The sequence below is a fragment of the Microtus ochrogaster genome, chromosome 5 (assembly GCF_000317375.1).
Source record: "Microtus ochrogaster isolate Prairie Vole_2 chromosome 5, MicOch1.0, whole genome shotgun sequence".
In the NCBI taxonomy this organism is placed as follows: Eukaryota; Metazoa; Chordata; class Mammalia; order Rodentia; family Cricetidae; genus Microtus; species Microtus ochrogaster.
Genome location: NC_022012.1, coordinates 52,378,688 through 52,402,062, shown reverse-complemented (window position 1 = coordinate 52,402,062; position 23,375 = coordinate 52,378,688). Strand labels below are relative to the sequence as shown.

Here is a 23,375-nt window from a genome sequence, read left to right as displayed (position 1 = left end):
GAAGGAAGTCGGAGCTGGAACTGAAGTCAGCTCTACATTACGGTCCGTCATGGAAGGAAGTTAGAGTGGGAACTGAAGTCAGTTCTGCATCGCAGTTCATCAATGAAGAAAGTTGGGGCGGGAACTAAACTCAGGAATCTGGGGGCAGAAACTGATACAGAAGTTATAAAGCGATGCTTCTGATTTGCTTGCTCCTTGTGGCTTCCTCAACCTGCTTTCTTATAGCACAGAGGACTACCAGACCAAGAATGGTACCATCTGCAGGGAGCTGGTCCCTCCCATATCTATCATTAATCCAAAAGCTGGTCTGGTGGGGGCATCTTCTCAACTGAGGGTTCCTCTTCCCAGATGACTCTAGCTTGTGTCAAGGTAACATAAAAGTACCCATCATTCCCTCTCATACTGAGGTTTGGAACTCTCCATTCCTCCTTGCACCTCTGGCCACCACTCTTCTATTTCTACAAATTTGCTTACTCTGTGTGTGCATCCTATAAATGGACATATGGAAGGACAAATATTTGTCCTTTGTGTATACACATTTTACCTCAGCATGTTTTCAAGACTGAGCCCTGTTGTCATGAAAAACTCTAGAATTTTATTTCTTTATGAGGCTGAGGAGATGGCTCGTTAAGACACAGCACTTCTCTAAGCCTGTCTGCCTGAGCTCAGATACTTAGAACCTACCTAAAAGCCAAAGGCAATAGCACAAGTGTCTGTAATCCCAGATCACTCCCATGGGGAGGTGGTAGGTGGAGGCAGGGGCACCTCCAGAAGCTTTTACACCAGCCAGCCTGGCTATATAACGGCAAAGAATTCCTGTCTGTAACAAGGAAGAGAGGCCAGGGCACCAGGTTTTCCTCTGATCTCCAAACTTGTTCTATGGTATGCAAGCACCCACCGCCACTACCCTCACACACACACACACACACACACGCACGCACGCATGCAAGCACGCACGCATGCACGCACGCATGCACGCACGCACGCACACACACACACAGTTTAAACATTTTTATTTTATGTATATGAGTGTGTACTCAACATTACGCATGTGAACCACATGTTATGTCTGGTGCCAGCAGAGATCAGAAAAAGGTGTCTCATACCTTGAAACTGGAGTTACAGATGGTTTTGAGTTGCTACATGAAAGCGGGGAATTGAACTCTGTTCTTCTGGAGGATCAGCCAATTCACTTAGTGCTGACCGATCTCTCTAACCCCAGCTTGCTCCCTTTTTAAAGGGACCTGGAGAGAAGAATTGTCTCACTATTAGAAAAAAGTTCCCATAGCATTTTGAACTTTTGTACATCTATCTCCAGTTTCATAGGAAAGAAGGTTGGCAGGTTCATTTCTCCTTTCTGATCTCTAATAACAAGTTCTTAACACCATGCAGACTTTCTAGTGGCCCCAGCCCAGTTTTGAATTCCTTAGCTCTACAATCATGGGAGGGTGTTCACTGAAGGCAGACAACAGATAGAAAAAAGTTGTGTTGAAGGATATATTATGACTGTGGAATATTCCTTTACACTGCATGAATATATATCACTGTGATTGGTTTAATAGAGAAGCTGACTGGACAATAGCTGGACAAGAGAAGGTTAGTAGGAAACCAAACAGAGAATTCTAAAAAGAAGGGCAGAGTCAGAGGAGTAACAGGCAGATTCAAAGAGAAGCAAGATGGACAGGCAGTACTGAGAAAAGGTTAAAAAAAAAGCACATGGTAAGGTGCAGATAAAAATATGGGTTAACTGAAAATGTGTTAGCTAGTAATAAGCCTGAGCTATTGACCAAACATTTATAATTAATAATAAGACTGAGTGGTTATTTGGAAGCAACTTGCAGAACGGAAACTTCTGCCTACAAATGGCATCCAAACGTTCAGCAGTTATATCCACATAAAACCTGAGAGCTCTTAAGAAAGGGTTCTAGACACAGGAATGGAGCCAAGAGCAGCTTCCCGAGTCTTTCATGCCAGCATCGTCTAAGTTCCTAACATCTCTCACGCCAGCTGCAGTATAGAAAAGTGTCTTCTGGCAGCCGCCTGCAGGAGGGAGCCAAGCCCCATGCACTACTGCTATGTACTAACAGAAGCAATACCAGTAGCTGACATACCAGCTTAAGATTCATCTCATGCAATCAAAAACAATACTGATTCTCAGTAAAAAACAGATCCAAACAGAAAAGTCTCTGAATGAGTTAGAGTGTGTTTAAAAATATACATAGGCTTGGGAGAGAAAAGAGGAAGAGTATATACAGTCGTAGATGTTAAAAAATACAGCTTTAAAATAATAAACTAAAGTTCCTTAAAAGGGAATAAAATAAGAGAAAAAATCATGTAAAGATGGGAAATACACAGAGAGTCTGGAGTCTGCATGTTATTGTTATGTCTTTGAATTTTTTGATGGCTAAAACTGGTTTATAAAAGCTGCTAGATTAAACCAACCTGCATATTTTTAAAATATTTTTACTCCAAATTTTAAGTCAAAAAGATACATTACTTTGTGGGAGAAGTTATGCTTTTATTTCCACAGGAAATGAGAAGCTGTGAATTCGTTCTGGGTTAAAGAAAATCAGGTTTGATAGGAGAAGACCCCTTGAATTTTGGACTACATACATGAAAAAAATAAACCTAAAAAAACTTCAAGACATGTAATATATATTTTTTATTTAACATAAAACAAAAAAATCATCTTTAACTGCACACCACATAATATTGTAGGGAAAAGCTCTTTGTTCTTCCTGGCTGCGTAGGTAGCTTAACCCCAAAATAACCACACAGAGATTGTATTAATTAAAACACTGCTTGGCCCATTTGCTCTAGCCTCGTATTGGCTAACTCTCACATCTTGATTTAACCCATTTCTATTAATCTGTATATCGCCACGTGGCAGTGGCTTATTGGAAAAGATTCTACCTAACGTCTATCTCAGGCAGATGATCCATGGCTTCTCCCTGACTCTGCTTTCTTCCTACCAGAATTCAGTTCTGTCTTCTCTGCCTACCTAAGTTCTGCCCTATCAGGACAAGGCAGTTTCTTTATTCATTAACCAATACGAGCAACACATAGAAAGAAGGACCTCCTATACCAACATATTCCATACTTATATGTTAGCTTTAAAAGTTTGTATATTTTCAGAACAAGGGGACCAAACAACAATGAAAAGGAATGGCATAGGTGACTCAGCACTTTAAAATGCCTCTGTTATGGTCCTCTCAAACTTCTGCATCCAAAACAGACTACTCCCAGCCAGGACTTCATTATTATCCCAGTTTTCTCTATGTTCCCTCAAAGATACCAGCACCCCCATACAACAGGAAGTAGTCTAGAGAATGATACCTACATTCCAAAAATACTGGTTATGGGTGCTTGTTATCAATTAGGGACATTGGTTACATATTGTTACTGGTAATGCTCAGAAAAAAAAAAGGTTGAATAAAGGAGATTAGATTCAGCGATCTTATTCTGGAAAATGGGGGGGGTATAGAAGTAATAGGATTAAAGAGTAGAGATTATTGAACCTACTTTAACCCCAAAATGAGACTATTAATCTCAAAATATTTTACACTGGTATGGATTTTGGTTTATTGATAAGAATTTAAAGTTTTTTACTATACTATGTGTATGTTTTTACCCTTATTTGGGAGTTATACTTATGCAACTCATTTTAAAAATGTAATATATAATTAATAAATGCAGATTAATAGTCATCTCTAATAGTCAAACTTATAGTCATGTTAGGTATGTTTTCAAGGTCATACACAGATATATTTAGATAGATAGATAGTCTTCAAACACTTCAAAGACCTACAGAATGTCATTTAATAATATGTTTCATAACCTAAAACTTTTCACAACAGTGAGACCCATCTGCTCCTATAGCATGAATTTACTTCAAAAGAGGATAACAGGCCAGGCAGTGGTGGTGCACGCCTTTAATCCCAGCACTAGGGAGGCAGAGACAGGCAGATCTCTGTGAGTTCAAGGCCAGCCTGATCTACAAGAGCTAGTTCCAGGACAAGTTCCAAAGCCACAGAGAAACCCTGTCTCAAAAAACCAAAACAAACAAACAAACAAACAAAAAAAACCCAAAAAAAAGGATAATGGGCATTGAAGAAACTCTGTATACATTTTGCTTTCTTCATGGCAAAACCTAGCCATTTGGGCAAAGAAACTATCCTTGTCTCAATTGCTGTCAGTATACTGTCCAAACTGGACCAGTAGAATGCCACACCAAAAAAAAAAAAGATAACTGCCAAACTTTACCAAGACTAGGTAGGTAAGTCCTTCAAAATTCTCAGCTTCTCAAAAATATCTGTCAGATATACTAGACCTTTAGGACAAAGTTGGATGTCTCAAAATTACAGAAGAACTTTGGGTGACTGTCCAGGCAGCCAGATGTCCCTGTCATTAGGTAACATTTCATTCTTCTGGGGTCTTTGATGTAGTTGAAGAGTAGATAGTCATAGTTAAAGATTTTATTAGTTATCATAAAAGGTAAATTAGATATAAAACTTTAGAGTCACAAAGATAAATGACAGTATTTTTTCTGAGTTTGCCAAATACAAATGAACGAGATAGTGCAACTGGAATTCTTACTTAATAACTGTTTTGTTGTATATAATTTTACTCTGTCAAAGTTAAAACTTTCCTTTTTAATTAGACAAAAAGGGGACCGTGGAGTATTCTTTTACACTGTGTGAATATATATCACTGTGATTAGCCTAATAAAGAAGCTGACTAGCCAACAGCTCTATAGTATAAGGTTACTGGGAGAGCCAAACAGAGAATGTTGGAAATATAAAGGGCAGAGTCAGAGGAGTAGTGAGCAGATTCATAGAGAAGCAAGATGGACATGTTGTACTGAGAAAAGGTACCAAGTCATGTGGCAAAGCACAGATAAAAATATGTGCTAATTGAAAATGTGAGAGTTAGCTAGTAATATGCCTGAGCTATTGGTCAAGCGTTTATAATTAGTATTAAGTATATGTGCTGATTATTTGGAAACAAATGGGAAGGAGAGAAAAGTCCACCTACAACTGTCAATTAATGGCTGATCCTTCAGCTGCTAGGTCATCAGCTATTTACTGGCTTTTCTCTAACATGCTTTGGGATCCCAGTAAAAGAGAAATAAATACTAACAAAGAACATTTTCTGTGCTTTCTTTTTTTTTTAATTCATCCTCCTTCCTCAGTCAAGATTATTTCCCAAAACCATTATTATTATTCCAATCTCCTTTTCTTTCTGTCACACACCATTTAGATATTAGAGAATTTAGGCTTAATCCCAACTTATCATTAATAGTCAAATGGTTAAACTCAAGTCTTTAACTCCTATGATCTTTACTTTCCCATTTGTGAAGCTTGGACAAAAATACGTCTGACAGTTGTTAGAAAGACTAAATCAAACAATGTTCTATGTACTATCATGCTGTAAACGCTAGCTGCTTTTCTATCTAGTAGGAGGAAGATTCAACATGACTTTTTCCTATCTTTTCTATGAGGAATTAACTTATTTAATTGAGTAAGGCAAGAGAAATAATTGCAGTCACAAGTAAATTATTGGTCTGGTTTGACACTGGAAGAGGACTTTCAAATAATAGGCAAGGGTCTGTCTAGTGTTTTGACAATGGGTGCCCTTTAGGTAAAATGAATGTGGGAAAAGGACAAAGGAATTCACTGGGAACGTGTCCTTAGCAGAGATAGTGGTCTCCGACACTCGTGTTGTGAGCCAGAGATGCAACAACAAGGAAAGATCCTGTGACATGATAGACCCTTCAAAGGAGCAAGTTCTGAAGACCTATTTCCTCCATCTAAGTCCTACCCCCTAACTTCTACTACCACCCCAAATCATCATCAAATTCTGACTCTATCAGTGGATTAACCTATCAGAAACTTCATAATCCAATTACCTCTCAGTGGTTGGTATTACAAACTGGGACCAGGTCTCTAACGCATATGCCTTTGGGGAGGATGCTTCACATTTAAACTACAATAGAAATGACCATAGTTAACTCTTCAGGTGTATATTTTTAATCTCTGGTTTCTGTTACTTAGTATTAGGTGCTGAGGCAGAAATACATGTCCACTAGCAGTGGGTGGGTACATATTTTAGGTGGGTTGACTGACATAAATGAAAAAAATCACACATTAATACAGGTATACATTGGTTCATTCAGGTAAGGGTGCTTGCCCTGAGGTCTGACAGCTTGCGTTGGGTCCCTGAAACCTACCTGGTGGAAGGAGAAAGGTAGGATCCACTCCTACAAGTCTTCTTCTAACTTTCACACAAGCACCCTTGCATAGGTAAGTAAATGAACACAAAAATTGGAGTTGTCAGAGTGCTGTTATATTTTCCAGGAATAATTTGCTTCTCTTGTGGAAAGTTTGTGTCTCTTGTTGAAGAAGACTTCCCCGAGGAAAGAAGTCTCTTGAGTAAATCTTTTCAACTGAGAAAGCAGAAGAGGAGGGATATTCAGGACAGAGAGAATGGCATGGAAAGACAAGGAAGACCAGAAATGCTGGAGGAAGCTATTAAGACGACGCACTAAATTTGTTCGATAGCATCCCAGTATTTGTAGCTGGATCAGAAAGCTACCCACAAAGCATCTCTATACATATCTCCTATGTGATGTGTAAGGGTTTTCCAATCAAGAACTTGTGAGGTTTTCCCTGCCTTTTCGGTGACCTCTAGGTAAATCTGAATAAGCAGCAAACATTCAGATGTAAACAACCTTATAGTTCCACACATCAAGGCTATAAAATTTAGGGAAACAAAGGGGCACAAACTTATGAGGGTTCCAAAATATGTTCATTCATTGCAAGGCCTTCTGGCATTTTGTAACATTTCTCAATGGCAACCTCTTTAAAGAGTTCCTTTCCTGCTGCACAGTGAGAGCTTCTATTCTGTATGAGAGACATTTGGTTCAACTCATTTTCCTTTAGATTCAATTAGGCAAATTAAGAAAAAGGAGTCTGTAAATCTCTGCAATCCATTTCCCCAAAAACCTTTAAGAAAAATGTGCAGTTTTCCAAAACCCTAAATAAGCAGAGTTTTTCCTTTCCTTTTAATAATGGAGAAATATCTTATTACTGTTCTATAAATAAAGTCAATTGGAAAAATGAATCCTAAATGATGCTAGGATTTCTAAAGAAAACCACAAAACAAACTCATAGTTAAGGCAATAATGCATCCTGCTTGTACCTTGGCACATGAGCAAGCAAATTTGCAGTGACCATCTGGGATATGTAATGTCATAACAAGGGCAAGGGCATCATTTCATAGAAAAATCAAGCTACAATATGTTTTTTTTCCTCCAACTCTGATATATTGCAGTCTGAAGAATGGTTTTTTTTTTCCTTTTTTCAGAAACCATTTTACAAGGCACTGATGGCACCAATGGCGTCATTCAATGCTACCCTCTGTCTAAAACTATATCAGACAAATAGTGAAGGCTTAATAAATAGTCATTGACTGAATAAATGTTCAAAGTGCTGACCATTTTCTATGGAAATAAAAACTTCATGGTGTTTTAGAATCCTTTTATCAGGATATTGAAGACATGATTTATCTCCTTAAGAACATTTCAGACCTGTTGGGAGGAGTGGTAATTTATCAAGTACTATTAAATTTATGGACCCTAAAAGCACTTTTAAAATGCGTATCAGTTATCACTACTGCTACTATTAAGGATGATGATAGCACTAATAATAATAATATAAAACATCAGATTTGAAGACTTCATCAAATTATCTTGGTCTTTAGATCAAAAGCATTATCAAGGAAAGAAAAATAAACAAGACCTCCCAAAAATTAAGGTCTTTGTTCTGTAAAGGACACCATTAAGAAAGATGAAAGACAACACACCGAATGAGGGAAAATATTTGCAAATCCTGTATCTTATAAAAAGCATGGATCTAGTTACATACAAAGAAAAATATACCCCAATTTTAAAAAGATACAACCTACTTTAAAAGTGGGCAAGGAATCTGTATGGGTATTTCTCCAAAGAAGAAAAACAAATGACAAATAAAGACCAGGAAAAGGTGTTCGGTATCATTCTTGTCATGAAAGAAAAGCAAATCTCACCATAGTAAGATAGCACTGCATACCCACTGGGCTAACTATCATCAGAAAGACTAACAATAACAAGGTCAGAAAAGGTATGGGAAAATCATAGCTCTGCATTTCTGGAAAACATGAGAAATAGGCTTTGGAAGACAGGGAAAGAATATTTCAGCATCTCACAGCTCCAACAGAAACGAAGGTGTGTGTCCTCACAATAATATCTACAGTGTTTACAATGGCATTACCCATGATAGTTAAAAGTAAAAACAGGCTTAGTGTGCTAGTTCACACCTGCAATCTTGGGAGGAAGAAGTAGACAGGAAATTACTCCAAGTTTAAGGCTAGTCTGATCTAGGTAATGAGTTTTGGGGCCTACCTAAGACTACATAGTGAAACTCTGTCTCACAAACAAAAAAGTGAAAAAGGCCTCAAATTATGAACACACACACACTGTGGTTCAGCCATATAATATGTGTATTCAATGGGTGAACCTTGAAATTGTTATGCTAAGTAAAAGAAACCAGTCACAAAGGACCACACATATAATGAAACCATTCCCATGACATTCCCAGAATAAGTAGATTGATAGTTGCCTAGGATTTAGGAGTAAGAAAGGCATGGGAGGAAAGGAACCAAAAAGGTGATGAAAATGTTCTAGAATTGATAATGATTGTTTTACAGATCTGTGGATATACTAAAGCCCTTGAATTGTTCACTTCAGAAAGATAACTTGTATGATGTGTGAACTGTATCTCAATAAAACTGATTGATAGAAACAGGGTTCAAACATGGACATGGAATGTCTGTGTGGCTCTATCTAGTCTTGTACAAACTCAGTCAACAACACAGTTAATAAATTACTTGATATTATTACATCTGAGTTCCATCATGAATGAAGCTTCAGAAAGACAAGTTTGAGTGTCTTCTCAAGAATTTGAATGGACTTAGAAAGATGACCAGAAAGAAGATTTGCATGCTTGTTCCATGGGATGATTTATGCCATGCAATTAAAGCCATTATGAAAAGGAAATAGCATTATGTATACTATACAGTAGAAAATACATTACTAAATAGCTTTATTCAAATGTGAAAATATTAAAATTTGTTCATATCTTATAACTGAGTAAAGCTCCATTCCACTTAGTCATCTTTAATTAATCCAGTATATTGAAAATAATCCTGACACTGCTATGACCTTTGCATAGATTATAAATATGTATGTGTATATCGTGAAATAAAGATACACATTCCAATGCATATACTATTTCAATAGAACAAGCTTACTAATATTAAGGTAAGTATTAATAAATAGATGTTACATGAATTCAAAACTGAAAGGAATGGTGAAGATTCCCATTCTAACTATACCTTTTACACACTAGAAAAATGAAACACAATTTTTACACAAAATCTTAACTGAGGAATCCATGATGTACAACCAATTTCTCTAATTGCCAAGACAACTATATTTTCACTCTGCCAAAAAATCTCAAAAATAACAACTTACCTGAAAACATACCAGGATATAGAAAAATACCAAGCTTAAGATCTGTTAGAGGTTCCTATACTTTATTTGTATTGTTATCCACTTTTAACTTGTCATATTAATTAACTTAAATGCTCATGTCTAACTTCCCAACTTTCATTTATTTTCAGAAAAGATGATGAGATTAAAATATAACATGGTAATAATCTAATGAATATCTAGTTGTCAATGCAAACTGTGGGAAATTCTTCATGTAGAAAAATCTGTCACTAAGGATCTCTTTTTGTACCTTCTCCTTCCTTCAAATCTTCCAGAAGGAACTTGCTGCAGAAAAAACCTAGTCTTTATCTTTCTCCTAATCAAATGTCCAGTTATCTCCCAAAGCTGCTGTTGATTATACAATAAAATCTCAGCTACTAGTAAGTTTAAACCTGCAGGGGCAGTGAAGACCTCCTTGCATTTTAAGTGGTTTCTTTATCTCTCACAATTTCATGAACTGAAATAAAGAGTGAGCCTTTCCTTCTAGAGGCAACACTGTGCCTCCTCTGGGAGGCATGAAGGTCTCCTGACCCCCTGCATTCCTGAAATCAGGGGTCAGCCACAGTGTGCCCCACTTGTGAAAAGCTGTTGACCTCTGGGAGGGGGCTTGTATGGAAGCAGGTATTAATTTTCAGAATGTGACTGGTCTTGATAACAACACCCTCTTCCCATCTCCATGAGCCCTGGAATGTTTTCCAGTCAAGAGGCCTAGACGTAATCTGTCATCACTGGCTAGCGGCTCAAGCAGATCATTCCTGCATCCGTGCCTTTCTCTCTGGACCTGAAAAACGCATCCAAACAGTCATGCGTTCAACATCTGTCAGGGCCTTCACCTTCAATGACATGGTCACCACCCCAAGAAATTATATTGAACACCTGAAAAATGAACGTCAGACCCAGTCCTCCCTGCTGTGTAGTTGAGAGCTGCAGAGTTTGTGTCTAGAACACACATGGATGTCTTTATGCTCAGAAAAAATATTTACAAGCAATTCAAATGATTACCCTCCAAAACCATGAAAGGTTTAATAATGCACTTTAATATAATTTCTTAAGTACTTCTTAATAAAATACAGATAGATAGTTATAATTTTCAATGTATGCATGTCATTAATACAACAATAAAAGGTTAGTCCTTGGAGAGAAGTGGTGATTATTATTTACTGCAAAACCTAAAACAGCATTTGAACAATATTGCAAATTTTACCAAAACGACTAAAAAAAAGTCTACCCACATCATGGTGTCATCTCAAATTACCAACAGCAAAAAAGGGAAATGTTCTACTTAGTGTTTTCTCAAGATGGAAAACTATCTCCTTGAGCACAAAGATTGAACTCACTCTCAAAGTCTTTTCCCCAAATCTCTGTCAAGTTAATAAAACCATGCATAAAACCTATCACATATTTCATGTCCCTTTATGCTAATGTTAGATTTTCAAATTGTTATTAATCTGATGACGTTCTTATAGAATCCATGGGAAAATCTGTCAGTATCTATAAACAGAGACAAATCCAATGCGTTCTGTCTAAACATAACATTCCCCTAAATATCCAACAATGATCCTGTTCAGTAAAAAAGTAAACTGGGGTAGTTTCCTTCCCCATGCAAATTAGGGACCGATTAGAGGAAGCCTATGGCTAATGAGAAGGAAAGCTGTGGGTCCTCAGCAGAAGGAGCTGGGCCCCATGCCTCACTTTTTCTGCTCATATCCCTAACTACTATCAAAGTTCCTTTTTTTTTTTTTTTTAAATTCAAGTCATGCTCATTTCAGGCACTTTAAGAAGTCAATCGTGTTTTCATTTCTTCACTTCCAAAGCTAAAATACTGTTGAGGTTAAAAGTTTTAGAGCTCACTTATCATAATGAGTGTCTTCCTCCTTGGTCCTCCTAGGAGGCCTTTCTAGTAATGGCCTTTGGCCTTTGACTACAACACAAGACAGATTGCTGGAGATAACCCTCTGAAATTCCTTGTAGCATGAGCACCATAAAGCCAGGACCTATCTGTTTTGGAAAAGAGTCAAACAGGGAGATAAGGCTAGGGAGGGGGAACTGTTCAATTTGTCGGAGTTATGAGACATAAGTAAGTAGCAGAAATGCCTCTTCCTTACTCACAGACCAGGGTTCAAGGCAGCTCAAAGATGGACAAATGATCCTAAATCTAAAAACCAAGCCACACCAAGACCTCGGGGGGTAGATGGCAGTATTCCTCTAATTAAAAGTCAATAAATAAGCAATACTCGTTGGGACAAAAGAATCTGAGCTGGACTAACTTTCTCTTTTTGCAATTTCTCATACCACACAATCCAACCCCTTCCCTGGTTGACAATTAAAGTTTCAGATTGTTTACAGGACCTTTTTAATGGCCTTCTTGATAAACTAAATGAAAGGGGGGAACCATTTTAAAATAGTAGAGATGCATTTTTTGCAGGTAAGATTTTCTGTCCAATGGAAAGTGAAAAGCCACAAGTGTCTGCTCCACCTTCCTTCAGGAAATAAACACCAGCCAAGCCATGGCTTTTTAGATCCAAGGTGGACGGTAAACAAGAATAAGCAGGGATGGAAAGCTAAGCCTTTATTGTTAGATACCAGAGAAACACACTACGAATTAACTGGCTTTTGCACTGGAGGGTCTCACATCGTGTCCAGAAATAGAGATCATAATGCTACCAACCCCCGAATACGAACTGCTCAGAGCACTCATCTGACACTGAAGCTGCAAATCTTTGGTTAGGAATGTGTGGAACTGCTGGGATGAACCCCATCACTTTGCACAGGAGCAATAGAGAAGTCTTTGGTTAGTATCATTACCACCTTTCAAGTGTACCGTTTCGCTTTTAGAGTCTGCTCACGTTGGATAAACACAGTACATGTAGTCAATATTCTTTGACATTGGATAAACATGGCAGTGAGAAGCCTTCAGAATACTACATGCTATGAATATACAGCATATATATATGCATAGTTAATTACAGTCTTGCCAGAAGAAAGTACAAATCCTCAGAGAGCCTTCATTTTCTACTATATGCACATTTTTTCCATATTGCCTTTTTCAAGAATAAGGAAGATCCATTCGATTCAAACACAGTTTCACTTAAAGGCTTCATCAGACCATATGTGCAGACACTTGAGAAGATGACAGAGTTAAACTTCCTAAGGTCCTGGAGTCAAAGAAACTCTGCTGGCCCCCACTGCTAAGCAGGTGCACTCCTTCCACAGGGGGTAACATCTGCCGATCAGTCATGGTCCCACTTGGTGAGGACCCCAAGAAACTTCCTTGGGAAGAAACAATTTTCTCCGGACTGGCAGCCAGTTTAGGGGATGTGGAGAAGTTGTATCCGTACAAGGCACAGGGACTGTGTAACCGGAAAGTGTTGTAGGACCCCTGGTGGGTCTGGTTAGTGGCAAAGGCATTGCTGGATGGTGACGGCATGATGTACTGGAGTTGAGGGGACATCCCCGAGATCTGCATGGACAGGCTGGTCTGTGGGCAGCTGAAGGTGTCCCCATCGCTGCCACCCATGGACATGTTCATGGATGGGCTACTGCTCACACCCACATAGGAAGGAGTCCTGGGTGGGGCAAAAGTCTCGCTGCTCTGGTTGGTAAGCCTGGTGTAGGTCTCTGCCAAGGACGTGCTGTATCTGTTGAGGGTGAGGCCTGAACGGGCACAGGCAGAATAGTCAGCGGGAGCCAGACTACACAGCTGGCTGGCGTTCGGCCCCAGATGGAAGGCAGGAGAGGAACAAGAGGAGCCAGACAGCAGGTGAGGGTGTGTGGCAGGAACACCATTCCCAGTACCTTGCAGTAGAGTGGAGGAACTTGTGTTTCCTATAATAGAAGTTGCAATGTAAAGAATGACTCCAACTTTTTCTTTAAATTTTGGTAAGTGAATGTAATATATAAGGTTTGTTTCAAGGGAGGGAATTACAAAGGTTAAAAGGGGCTTAGCTTTCAATGAATTCACTTCATTGAACTCATACTGAGTAACAAACATTTTCTCAATTTTTTTTTTCTGAGACAGGGTTTCTCTGTGTAACAGTCCTGGCTGTTCTGGAACTAGCTCTTGTAGATCAGGCTGGCCTTGAATTCACAGAGATCCACCTGCCTCTGCTTCCTGAGTGCTGGGGCATGCACCACCACTGCCTGGCCTATTTTCTCACTATTTTTAAGCCGAGATCTGGTAAGATGGCTCCAAGGGTAGTAATAATAATTGCAACAAAGCCCAACAACCTAAGTTCAATTCCTGGGATCCACAAGGTGGAAGGAAAAATGAACTCCCAAAATTTGTCTTCTGATCTCCACACACGTGCTATTGCACATACAAGCACATGCGTGCACACACATAAATATAATAATAATAAATTAGTTAATTAATTAAATGTGATGAAATTTTGGAAGACTATTTTAGGACTAATATCTTTCTAGGTAATGATGAACACAAAATATTTGGCAACAACAGAAAACAGTAAGACATGATCACATAGAATTTTCATGTTCTATCTCAGTTTGCTTTCTTGAAATTTTCTTATTTGCCAAAACAAATATGACAAATGCCAAACTTACCAGAAATCTTATAAAATCAAATTTCATCTCATTTTGCCTCTTGCAAAGTATAATAAACTGCTCTTTTTGACCTGTGTTATTTCCTTTCTCCCCCACGGTCTTTTCAGGCTCAATACACTTCCTCACAGAGGAAAGCACAGCCTGGTCAGGGTGCCAACACCTCCTGGACCTCTGTAGCTTCCCACTGAGGCTTGTGTGCATCAACGCCTGTACCACTCAGGTCTCGCTTGGCCATCATTCTGACCCTCGAAATCTTAACTCCAGCTAGAAACCAGGTTGGCAAATCACATGCAACACAAACCAAAGGTCCAAGAAATAAACAAGACTGTGACACTCAGAGAGGGTGGTTTAATCTCACAACCAATCACCAGCAACTCCCTTCCACTGCTCTCCAACTCCCTTCTCTGCATTTGCTGGCAGACTGATACTTACAAACTTGACATAACTTAAGAATGGAAAATTCCAAAGGGCTGGTTAAGCTGTAAAACCTTCATTATTCTAACAACGGTATTTCATCTGCTTCTTTAAATAATCTAAAAGCCCCAAACAACCAATGATAATAATCTAAACCGGAGTATATGAAATTCTCACTGGGAACTGGCAGGATCCTGGTAAAATCTGCCTACATGGGTGACCTGAGAGTCTACCTCCTGAGCAGACCAGAGTGAAGATGTCACCCTTCTCAAAGGAGATAGAAGTTCCGGGCTTGTGAGAAATGAGCTCAAAACGGTCTGATCCAGTGTGCCAAATCTCAGCACAGACCCAATAAGAAAACCCTGCTGAAAGACAATAGATGAATAAGAGGAACTGGCGTGGGCAACTCTTGTAGAGCACGCCTGGCTTTGGAGCCCAGCATCACACGTCTCCATGAGAGATGTCAGGGAGATGCAAGCATTATGAAATAAACAGCTAAACCATGCATTATTTAACCTCTAACATCAAAGGACAGCCATCTCTCCTGGCCTGTCTCCTGTCATGGAGAAAAGAGATCGGCCCTGGAGTAGGAGGATGTTAGTGATAGAGTCAACGTTGTGGGTATAAATATCAAAGTGTGCACCTCTTACACCTCACCTTTTCTCAGGTCTGCTTGCATGACCCAGGAAACTGAATTACCTTGCTTTGGAATCCCAGGGATGTCTTCAAAGGTGAGAGTCCGTAGTGATGGTCTCCAGAAAGCATAAGACTCCACCAGGGCTTCCAATCCCATTCTACATGGAAAGGTCAGGACAAATGGAGTCTAGTTAGGAAAGGTTGGGGTTTTCACTAGTAGTTTATTCAAATCTGTGGTATTGGCAATGCCGTACGCATTATACACTCAGTGGCAGGTTAGGAGACTGCCACAGGCAAAAAGAGATGCTTCACACAGGTGCTGTGGGAGCACATTCCACTCCTTCAGCCAATAGCCTTTAAGATACCAGCCCACTTGGGTGTGGTCTGATACTCTAAAAGCAGTTGTAAAGCGTGTACCCTCTCTCTTGCTTCCGGCTCCCGCTTTCAGCTGCTAGGCTCTGTGCCAATTATTAGCACAGAGGACTGTTATCTAGGACAGTGATCTGTACGTTTTTCCCTTAAATAAATAACCCTTTTATTATTCATAATTCTGAACTGGTGTCGGATTATTTTGTGACTTCCATCATCACACAGGGATGTAGGGAAGAAAATGGAAACCTACCAAGATGCCTGCCAAACTTCTCAGGACCCTAAAGCTAGCACATGGACTTGAGGATCTGAGTCCATCCTGGCTACTCTGAGACCAAGGCTCTGTAGTACTCTGGGGCTTTTCTTCCTGTCAAAGGAGTCTGCCCTCTGACAATGAAGGAGATAGTTACAAAAACATCTTTATGTCAAGTTCTCTTTTCTAAGAGACATTTCTGCATTTCTGCCATCATTTGGTACCTCAGGAGCTAGCTCGGAGGAAGAACCAAAGAAAACCAACTTCTGCTCTGGGGCAACAATCTCCACTACCAACCAGGAGGCCAGGAGGGGGCAGCACTGACCTCGCACTCAGCTTTGCACAGCGTGCAAAAGGGTGGAAAGGGCTCTTCAAAGCTCCCTATTTCTATACAGAGTTAGTAGCAACACTGTAAGTTATTAATCAGCCTCACATACACACTTAGTGAACTGATGTGCAAAGTGACAAACTTCGTGGCAGACTATTTGTATCTCATCTGTATATTTTAAAACAAAAGCAACTCCTCTAAATGCAAACATAACTTCCTACCATAGTGACTCAGTCTTCCTTCCGTCTTATATGTGGAGGCTAAAGAATACAACCTGGCATCTGGGGTTGAGCCTTTCCCTTCAATTAGCCATTCTCAAGACAGCCTGGGACTTCACAAGTCATCTTCAACCACTTCAACCCTGAGCAGTTTGTTAGAAAGATAACACAGTCAGGGCCAGGGTTATATGTCGGTACTTTACCACAAATCTAGAGTCTTAGTCAGGGTTCCTATTGCTGTAACAAAACACCATGACCAAAAGCAAGGTGGGAAGGGAAGGGCTTATTTGGCTTACACTTCAACATTGCTCTTCGTCACTCAAGGAAGTCACGACAAGAACTAAAACAAAGCAGCAGTAAGACAGGAGCTGATGCAGAAGCCATGGAGGAGTGCTGCTTACTGCTTGCTTCCCCTGGCTTGCTCAGCCTGCTTTTTTATAGAACCCAGGACCAGCCCAGGGATGACACCACACATCGTGTGCTGGGCCCTCCCCCACTGATCACTAGTGGAGAAAATGCCTTAGATCTGGGTCTCATGGAGGCATTTCCTCAGCTGAGGCTCCTTCCTCTCTGATGCCTACAAACCAGCCAGTGTACCTAGGACACACAAAGACCTGGGTTCATCCTCAGCACTACAGAAACAGAAAAACCTTCTTCTGGGTAAGGTTCTACCTGGAAATTTCTCATGACTGTTAACATTTCTTACTGTTTTCAACTCAGCGGCTGCCTCCCTGCACCCCCAAACCATGAACAAAAAACTAAGGCAGAGAAAACCTCCTGCCAGCGTGTGACCTCTCCAACACAACGGAAGCTCCTCCAAGAGCAGCAACCATTTACGCAAGGAAAACATCTCCCATTGCCATCCTTCAAGGTTTTACACCTCCTGTTGCCATGACTCGCATGGGGACCTTCCTAATTTCTTCAGTCTCAGAGGAGCCATCACCAGCCCATACAGAGGCTACCACAGTCTGCCACAGGGAAAACACCCCCAGCTGCTTCTCCCGGGCTATGTGGGTGGGAAGAGAGGAGTCTGACCTCTGATATAATCACTGTGTCACAGACAGAGCTGTATGGGGTACATACATGTGTGTGTGCTAGCCTGGAATCAGAAGAACCAGTGACTCCAAGCCACTCTAACTCATTTGTCCTCCCTGGATTTCAGTGTCCAGAGAAGATTGAGCTATAAAGCTCCAAAGCACTATTATATCCACCTATAATTCATTTCATTCTAAATGGCTTTTATTTTACTCTACTTTTTGTCAATCAGATAACATACCTGTGGCCAAACTACAAGTCAAATACCTGAGGTCATACTACACAGTAACATTTTCTTTATGGTAAACTAATTTTTTTTCTATGAAGTTTGTGGCCCTTGTCTGTCTCAATACTGTGTTATCTGTAGGTTTTATTTAATTCTGGTCTAATGAATGTTGAGTATTGCTTTGATGGTCTCTCTGTATTTAGCTTAAACCAATACTAAGTCTTTACTGTTTTCAAGAGAAAAGCACTTTTTGTTAAAGAATATTAGTTCACACCTTTATTTTAAAAACAAACTATCTACTTTTTATTCTCAGGCAGGTTAATTTTAATAAAGGTAGTTTTGGATAGTGAAAATACCAATATAATTATGAAACACTTTTACTAAAACCAGCAGTTTGTAGGCTCAATAGATGTGTTTTGCTGCTTTATTTATTTTAGCAATGTTAACTGACTTATGTTTCAAATCCACAAATCAAATTCATAGGGAGAAGTTACTGAGCAGAGCAAATATTTATGCCTAAAGTGACAACTTGGAGGGACACCCCTACTACAAGCATTCGGATTGGGAGCTATTGATACTTTGCCCGAGGCTGCTACTTCACACTGCCCATTCCACCGAGGATTTCAGAGATTTTGCAGGAAACAGTTATAAAATATTTATTAGTTGAATCTGGACTTTTGTTAAAAAGCCTTCATTTTCTCCAGTAATGGAGACTTTTCCCATCTAGTTAAAGAGAAGATGAAAGGTCTCTCCTGCAGGAGAGTAGCCAAGGCGATAATTTATACAAGGTGCCTTTGAACAGCCTCCACATTTACCAGCGCCCTCATTTATGCTATCAAATGGCTGAGTTTATTTAGTAAAATGGTTATGCTTTTCCTGAAGTATTTAAGAGAAGAAATTTTTGTACCTTCCTGAGTAAAAACTTTTATAGGGTCAAACCTAAGGCCCAACTGCGGAATGAAGCTATTCTCAGCACATAAATTCACTCTCGGAGCAAAGGCCTGCAGGAGGGCTGCAAGGGCTGAGGCTACTGATTCCCGTAAAACAGGCCGCAGTGCCACAAGCAGCCAGAGAAGGACACTTTTTAATTAAACAGAATGGTGTTTATAAAGCCGAAGCAATCATACGCCTGTGTTTATTTTGTGTCCTGATCAACTTGTTTATTTCATATACGAGGGAAATAAAAATCAAAGTTTGTTTTAAAAAACAGTAAACCTGCACAGCAGAACCAGAGAAAATAAAGAAATATTGTGGATATTTTTCATAGACTTTCCTCTATTAATATTTGAAAAAATATTATATGTCCCTCTATGCCCTCAGAGACACTATACTTTCAATGAAGCCTCTCATGGAACACGTGTTCTTTTTAATTTTTTAAGAAAAATAACACATAACTTTGAAATATTTTAAATTGGCGGATTTTTTTTTCCACACTGCTACGGTCAGTTTTTTAAACATGGAGCAGTATTCCATGAGAAAAGGTGAAAACTTTATTTCCACCTTTATTTAACCAGAAAGTTCTAACGCTGTGCTTCTCAGCCTCCCTGAAGCTGCACCTTGAGCACACAGGTCCCCAGGTTGTGGTGTCCCCACAACCATAACATATTTTCATTGCTACTTCATAACTGTAATTTTGCTACTGTTGTGAACTGTAATGTAAACATCTGTGTTTTTCTGTGGTCTTAGGCAAACTCTGCAAAAGGCTCATTTGACCCTCAGAGGGGTCTAAACCCACAAGCTGAGAACCACAGCTCTATATAAACACAACTCACTTCACCTGTAGCAAGACCATCACTTGGAGCAAAATAAGAATTTTGAATTTAACAAAATTCAGAGCGCTTAAAACATAATTCATTATTTCTGTGTGTTGATTTAAAACATTACAGGTTTTATTAGAATCAAAAGAAATAATGCAAAGCACCATTTGATGACAAGCCTACGTAGTTCCAAACAGCCAGAAGTGAAGGGAACCCATGTCAAACCGAGCCCGTGGCCTCCAAACTGAACAACAGGCTCCGTGGTTTATTTTCACCAATTAGACTGAGGATTTTTAATGGCACAACTGAAGTTACCAAATCTTTTCATTACACTGGCATATCTAAAATTCCTCCTCAAATTTTATCTTATGAGCCCATAATCTAGCTTTTCTAAAATTAATTTATTTATTATGTATGCAGTACTCTGCCTGCATGTATTCCTGAGGCCAGAAGAGGGCACCAGATACCGTTACGGATGGTTGTGAGTCACCATGTGGTTGCTGGGAATTGAACTCAGGACCTCTAGAAGAGCAGCCAGTGCTCTTAACCACTTAGTCATCTCTCCAGTCCCATCACCCAGCTTCTTATAGAAATGTCACTTGTTACTTTTTGTCCAAAATATATTTTAAGACTTCATAAGCCATTGCCTCATAGTGACCCTCTCTCCAGTGTCAGCAGCCGCGCCATCTTTCCCAGACTAATCAACAACTTGGGCATGGCTTCTGGTACTTAAGTGTGGTCATCCTATAGAGTTTTAATATATAGTTTTTCTGGTGACAAAGTCAATGCACGACTCTGAAGTGTTGTTCTGATGCTCACAAGAAGGGTTCACCCAAACATTTTCCAAGGCAGAAAAAGGTTCACTTCACAGTTCTCTTCTACCACCACACCTATCAGTTTAGAGCTACTAAGTTATTGGTCTTTCACTCAATCTTCGAAAACATCCCTGAAAAGCAAGATAACTAGAAGCATAATATAACAACCACCAGGCACAACTTTTCACCACAGTGAAACATTTCCAAAACGACATTAAGCAATTTCAGGGCGAGATAAATTTGTTAACTCCTGCAACCCTTCTCACAGAGTGAAGCACTTCAAAGGACTCTCTCCTATTGGCCAGTCTTGTTGATCCCCCTAACACCAACTGGAAGGACACTCTAGTCCCACTGAATCTTAGGTGCCTTTTAGTACTTCAGTTGTGTGTGGCTTAGGTAACTAACAGCACTGTAAACGAGGATGACACCCAGTCTCTTTGGCACATTTTGAGTCCTGTCTGTCACCTATCTCGATGGTCTAATAAGCTGAAAACACTGGAAACCTAAAATATTACCTGATTGTTTTCCTTCTAAAGTTTCAAGTGAAATTGCTACTTGATAACTGAGGGTTTTCAGTTCGTGTAGACAAACCCAGTTAATGCCAGTTTCAAAACACATCAGAATAATTTGGGGAGTGAAGTAATAGAGTTCAAATGTTTCTTATTATAAAAATGTATTTATCATATGCACATCAAAGCCTTACCTGAAAGGGCATTTAGAGACTGTTCCTCTATTATCACCCTCTATGACCAGCAATTATTTTAGAAAATGTAACACTGAACTTTACTGGAATAGACTCATATAGATAAATTTAGAAACTTGCAGCAAACAGCCTGGGTGACCTATTTTTTGATAAAAAATGATAGAGTGGCGTTAATTGTTGTTGCTGGCCCACTTAGTGCAAACACCGTAAAACACAACACAGAAAAAAAATAATAAGTGTGTGGCTGTCAGTAGGGCCAAGACAAATTTGAAAACTGAAGAAGTTTGGGTCTTTTGGAAATGTGAAATTATTTCATATTCCAGCTGAAAATCTGAGTTAATAAGAGAGTTTCACACTCTTATCACATCACACAGAATCAGTAGACAGTATGTCATCACTAAGAACATTCTAAACCAAAAAAGGCAGAAAGGACAATTTCTTGGAGTAAGAAGATACAGGGGCCATTGGGTCGGCTGCTGCATGGCCTCTCCAGAAATAATATGCAATCTGCAAGCCAAGAGCTGGCATCTTCACCCCAGCCTCACACATTAAAGCTCACCTTAGTGCAGCCATGTGACTACTCTCTATACCTAAGTTACCTCCAAGACACAATGTTTACCAACTTAAATTCTCAGCACAAGTGATTCCAACACTATGTTTTTTAAGTTAACTTTTAAAAGTTCATAACAGAAAAAAAATCACACTAAAACTTTATATATATTTACTAAAACAACCAGGAGATTTTTACTAGCACTTGCCTGTTCCTCCCGGAGTCTCGAAAGCCTTTGGCAAATGGGTTCCTGTCTATCTTAAGGCGAGTGATCTGCAGAGTAGAGAAGAGACCACACTAAATCTTATATAAACATTACAGAGTATTATTTAAAACTTAAGATAACTGTAAAAATACCGACAATCCAAAATTTAACTGACAGAGGAGTGTGTGTGTGTGTGTGTGTGTGTGTGTGTGTGTGTGTGTGTGTTCCCTGTTCCTCTCTCTAGGTTTAATATCCTAACAGTGAAGATAAAAGATTTCAGAAGTCATCCAGAACAGTCATCTGCTGTGAAAAAGGTATTTCTTCACTCATTTGCCATCTTAATACACGGATAAAGGCTTATTTTGTCTTGAGTATGTCTGCAGGAAGAACCTGAATTGAATAGCCTCCTGCCACACTGTCCTATTAGACCATCCTCTCAAATTGAAGTTACTCCCTTCGACTCTAGAGTATGGTTTAACCCCAATTACCTTGAAGTGCTGAGAACTGAATGTCAAGCAGAGCCTGCATTTGTTGACAAACTATATGCTTGTTTGCCTTCTTCAGAATTGGAAATCCCCACACTCCCTAACCTTCCTGCCACAGCATTGTTCTGTCTCTCCCCTACCCTTTGCTTTTTCTTTCATCTCTTATCTGTACAGTGCTAGCCGGTCATCGAACTGTAATGATTCTAAACATCTGACTTAAAGTTTCTAACAGAGCAAAATCAAAATGAACGTGGTAGAAATACATGCTAGCTTCAAAATACTTAATTTTAAGTAGTTTCACGTTGTTGCCTCAAAACTGGCTTCTTGCCCACTAAGGTCTCAAAGTCTAGAAGAAAGTAGTTTACAAATATCTTCACCACCTCCATTAATGGTGGACTCACACCATCCTAAACTTGACTTTTGAGTAACACTTCCGTTTCTTAAAAGATCTGTCCTTTGCACAAAGGCATGCAGAGCCTATTCCCTGTCTTTTGCTTTCTAAATTCCTGGTCTTATAAAATCTATGGCATTAATGAGCATGTTTGTGATTACATTAACCTGCTAAGGATGAGACTGGCTGGGTAGCATGGTGGAGATGGAAGGCCTCCCTGGAACCTCCTTTCCTGGCCTGTGCATACCCCTAGCCTTATCAGTCTTGCAATACTCCAGACACACGAGTTCCATCAGATATCATCTTGATATGTGGCTATAACTACATTATAAATGATGTTATAAAAGCTTGCTGATTAATTTATTATTAATTGCCATTCTATCACTGAAAAGAATTTTCTATTACAGACAATATTAAAGCTCAACTCTCTGTTCATTTAAGTAATGTTTAAATAACGTTAAATAATTTAAATATTTCAGATGTTAGTTATGAGTATAGATTTATACTTTTCTAAAGCACCTTTCTAAACAAAAATATAGTTCTGTTATTATCATCATTATTTTTAGTGCTAATATTATCAGATTTATTCAGCATAGGTTATGGATGCCATACTGAGTTTTGTGCAAACTCTTCACTTATTATAGCAACTTATTCATAGCTATTACCCTAGTTTTATGTTTTCTTTAAAAGCAATACTTTAAAAATTATGTACAATGGTTCATGAACTCAGGATACGAATATCACATTGACATTAATCAGAATGTCTATAAATTTCCTGGAGGCGGTGGCAGGGAGGAGGCAGAAATCAGAAAGAAAGAAAGGAAGGAAGGAAGGAAGGAAG

The 23,375-nt window shown here is 39.3% G+C and overlaps 1 protein-coding gene across 1 annotated transcript in view; it reads right to left on the bottom strand.

Annotated features, from left to right (window-relative positions):
- Positions 1-10,666: 10,666 nt before the first annotated feature.
- Tbx18 (T-box 18) overlaps positions 10,667-23,375 on the bottom strand; it is a 28,678-nt gene continuing 15,969 nt past the window's right edge. The window contains exons 6-8 of the mRNA XM_005347535.3: positions 21,662-21,726; positions 15,263-15,357; positions 10,667-13,414 (exon numbers count right to left, since the gene is read on the bottom strand). Coding sequence (XP_005347592.1) covers positions 12,690-13,414; positions 15,263-15,357; positions 21,662-21,726 — 885 coding nt within the window. The 3' untranslated portion in view covers positions 10,667-12,689. The remainder of the gene's footprint in view (positions 13,415-15,262; positions 15,358-21,661; positions 21,727-23,375) is intronic.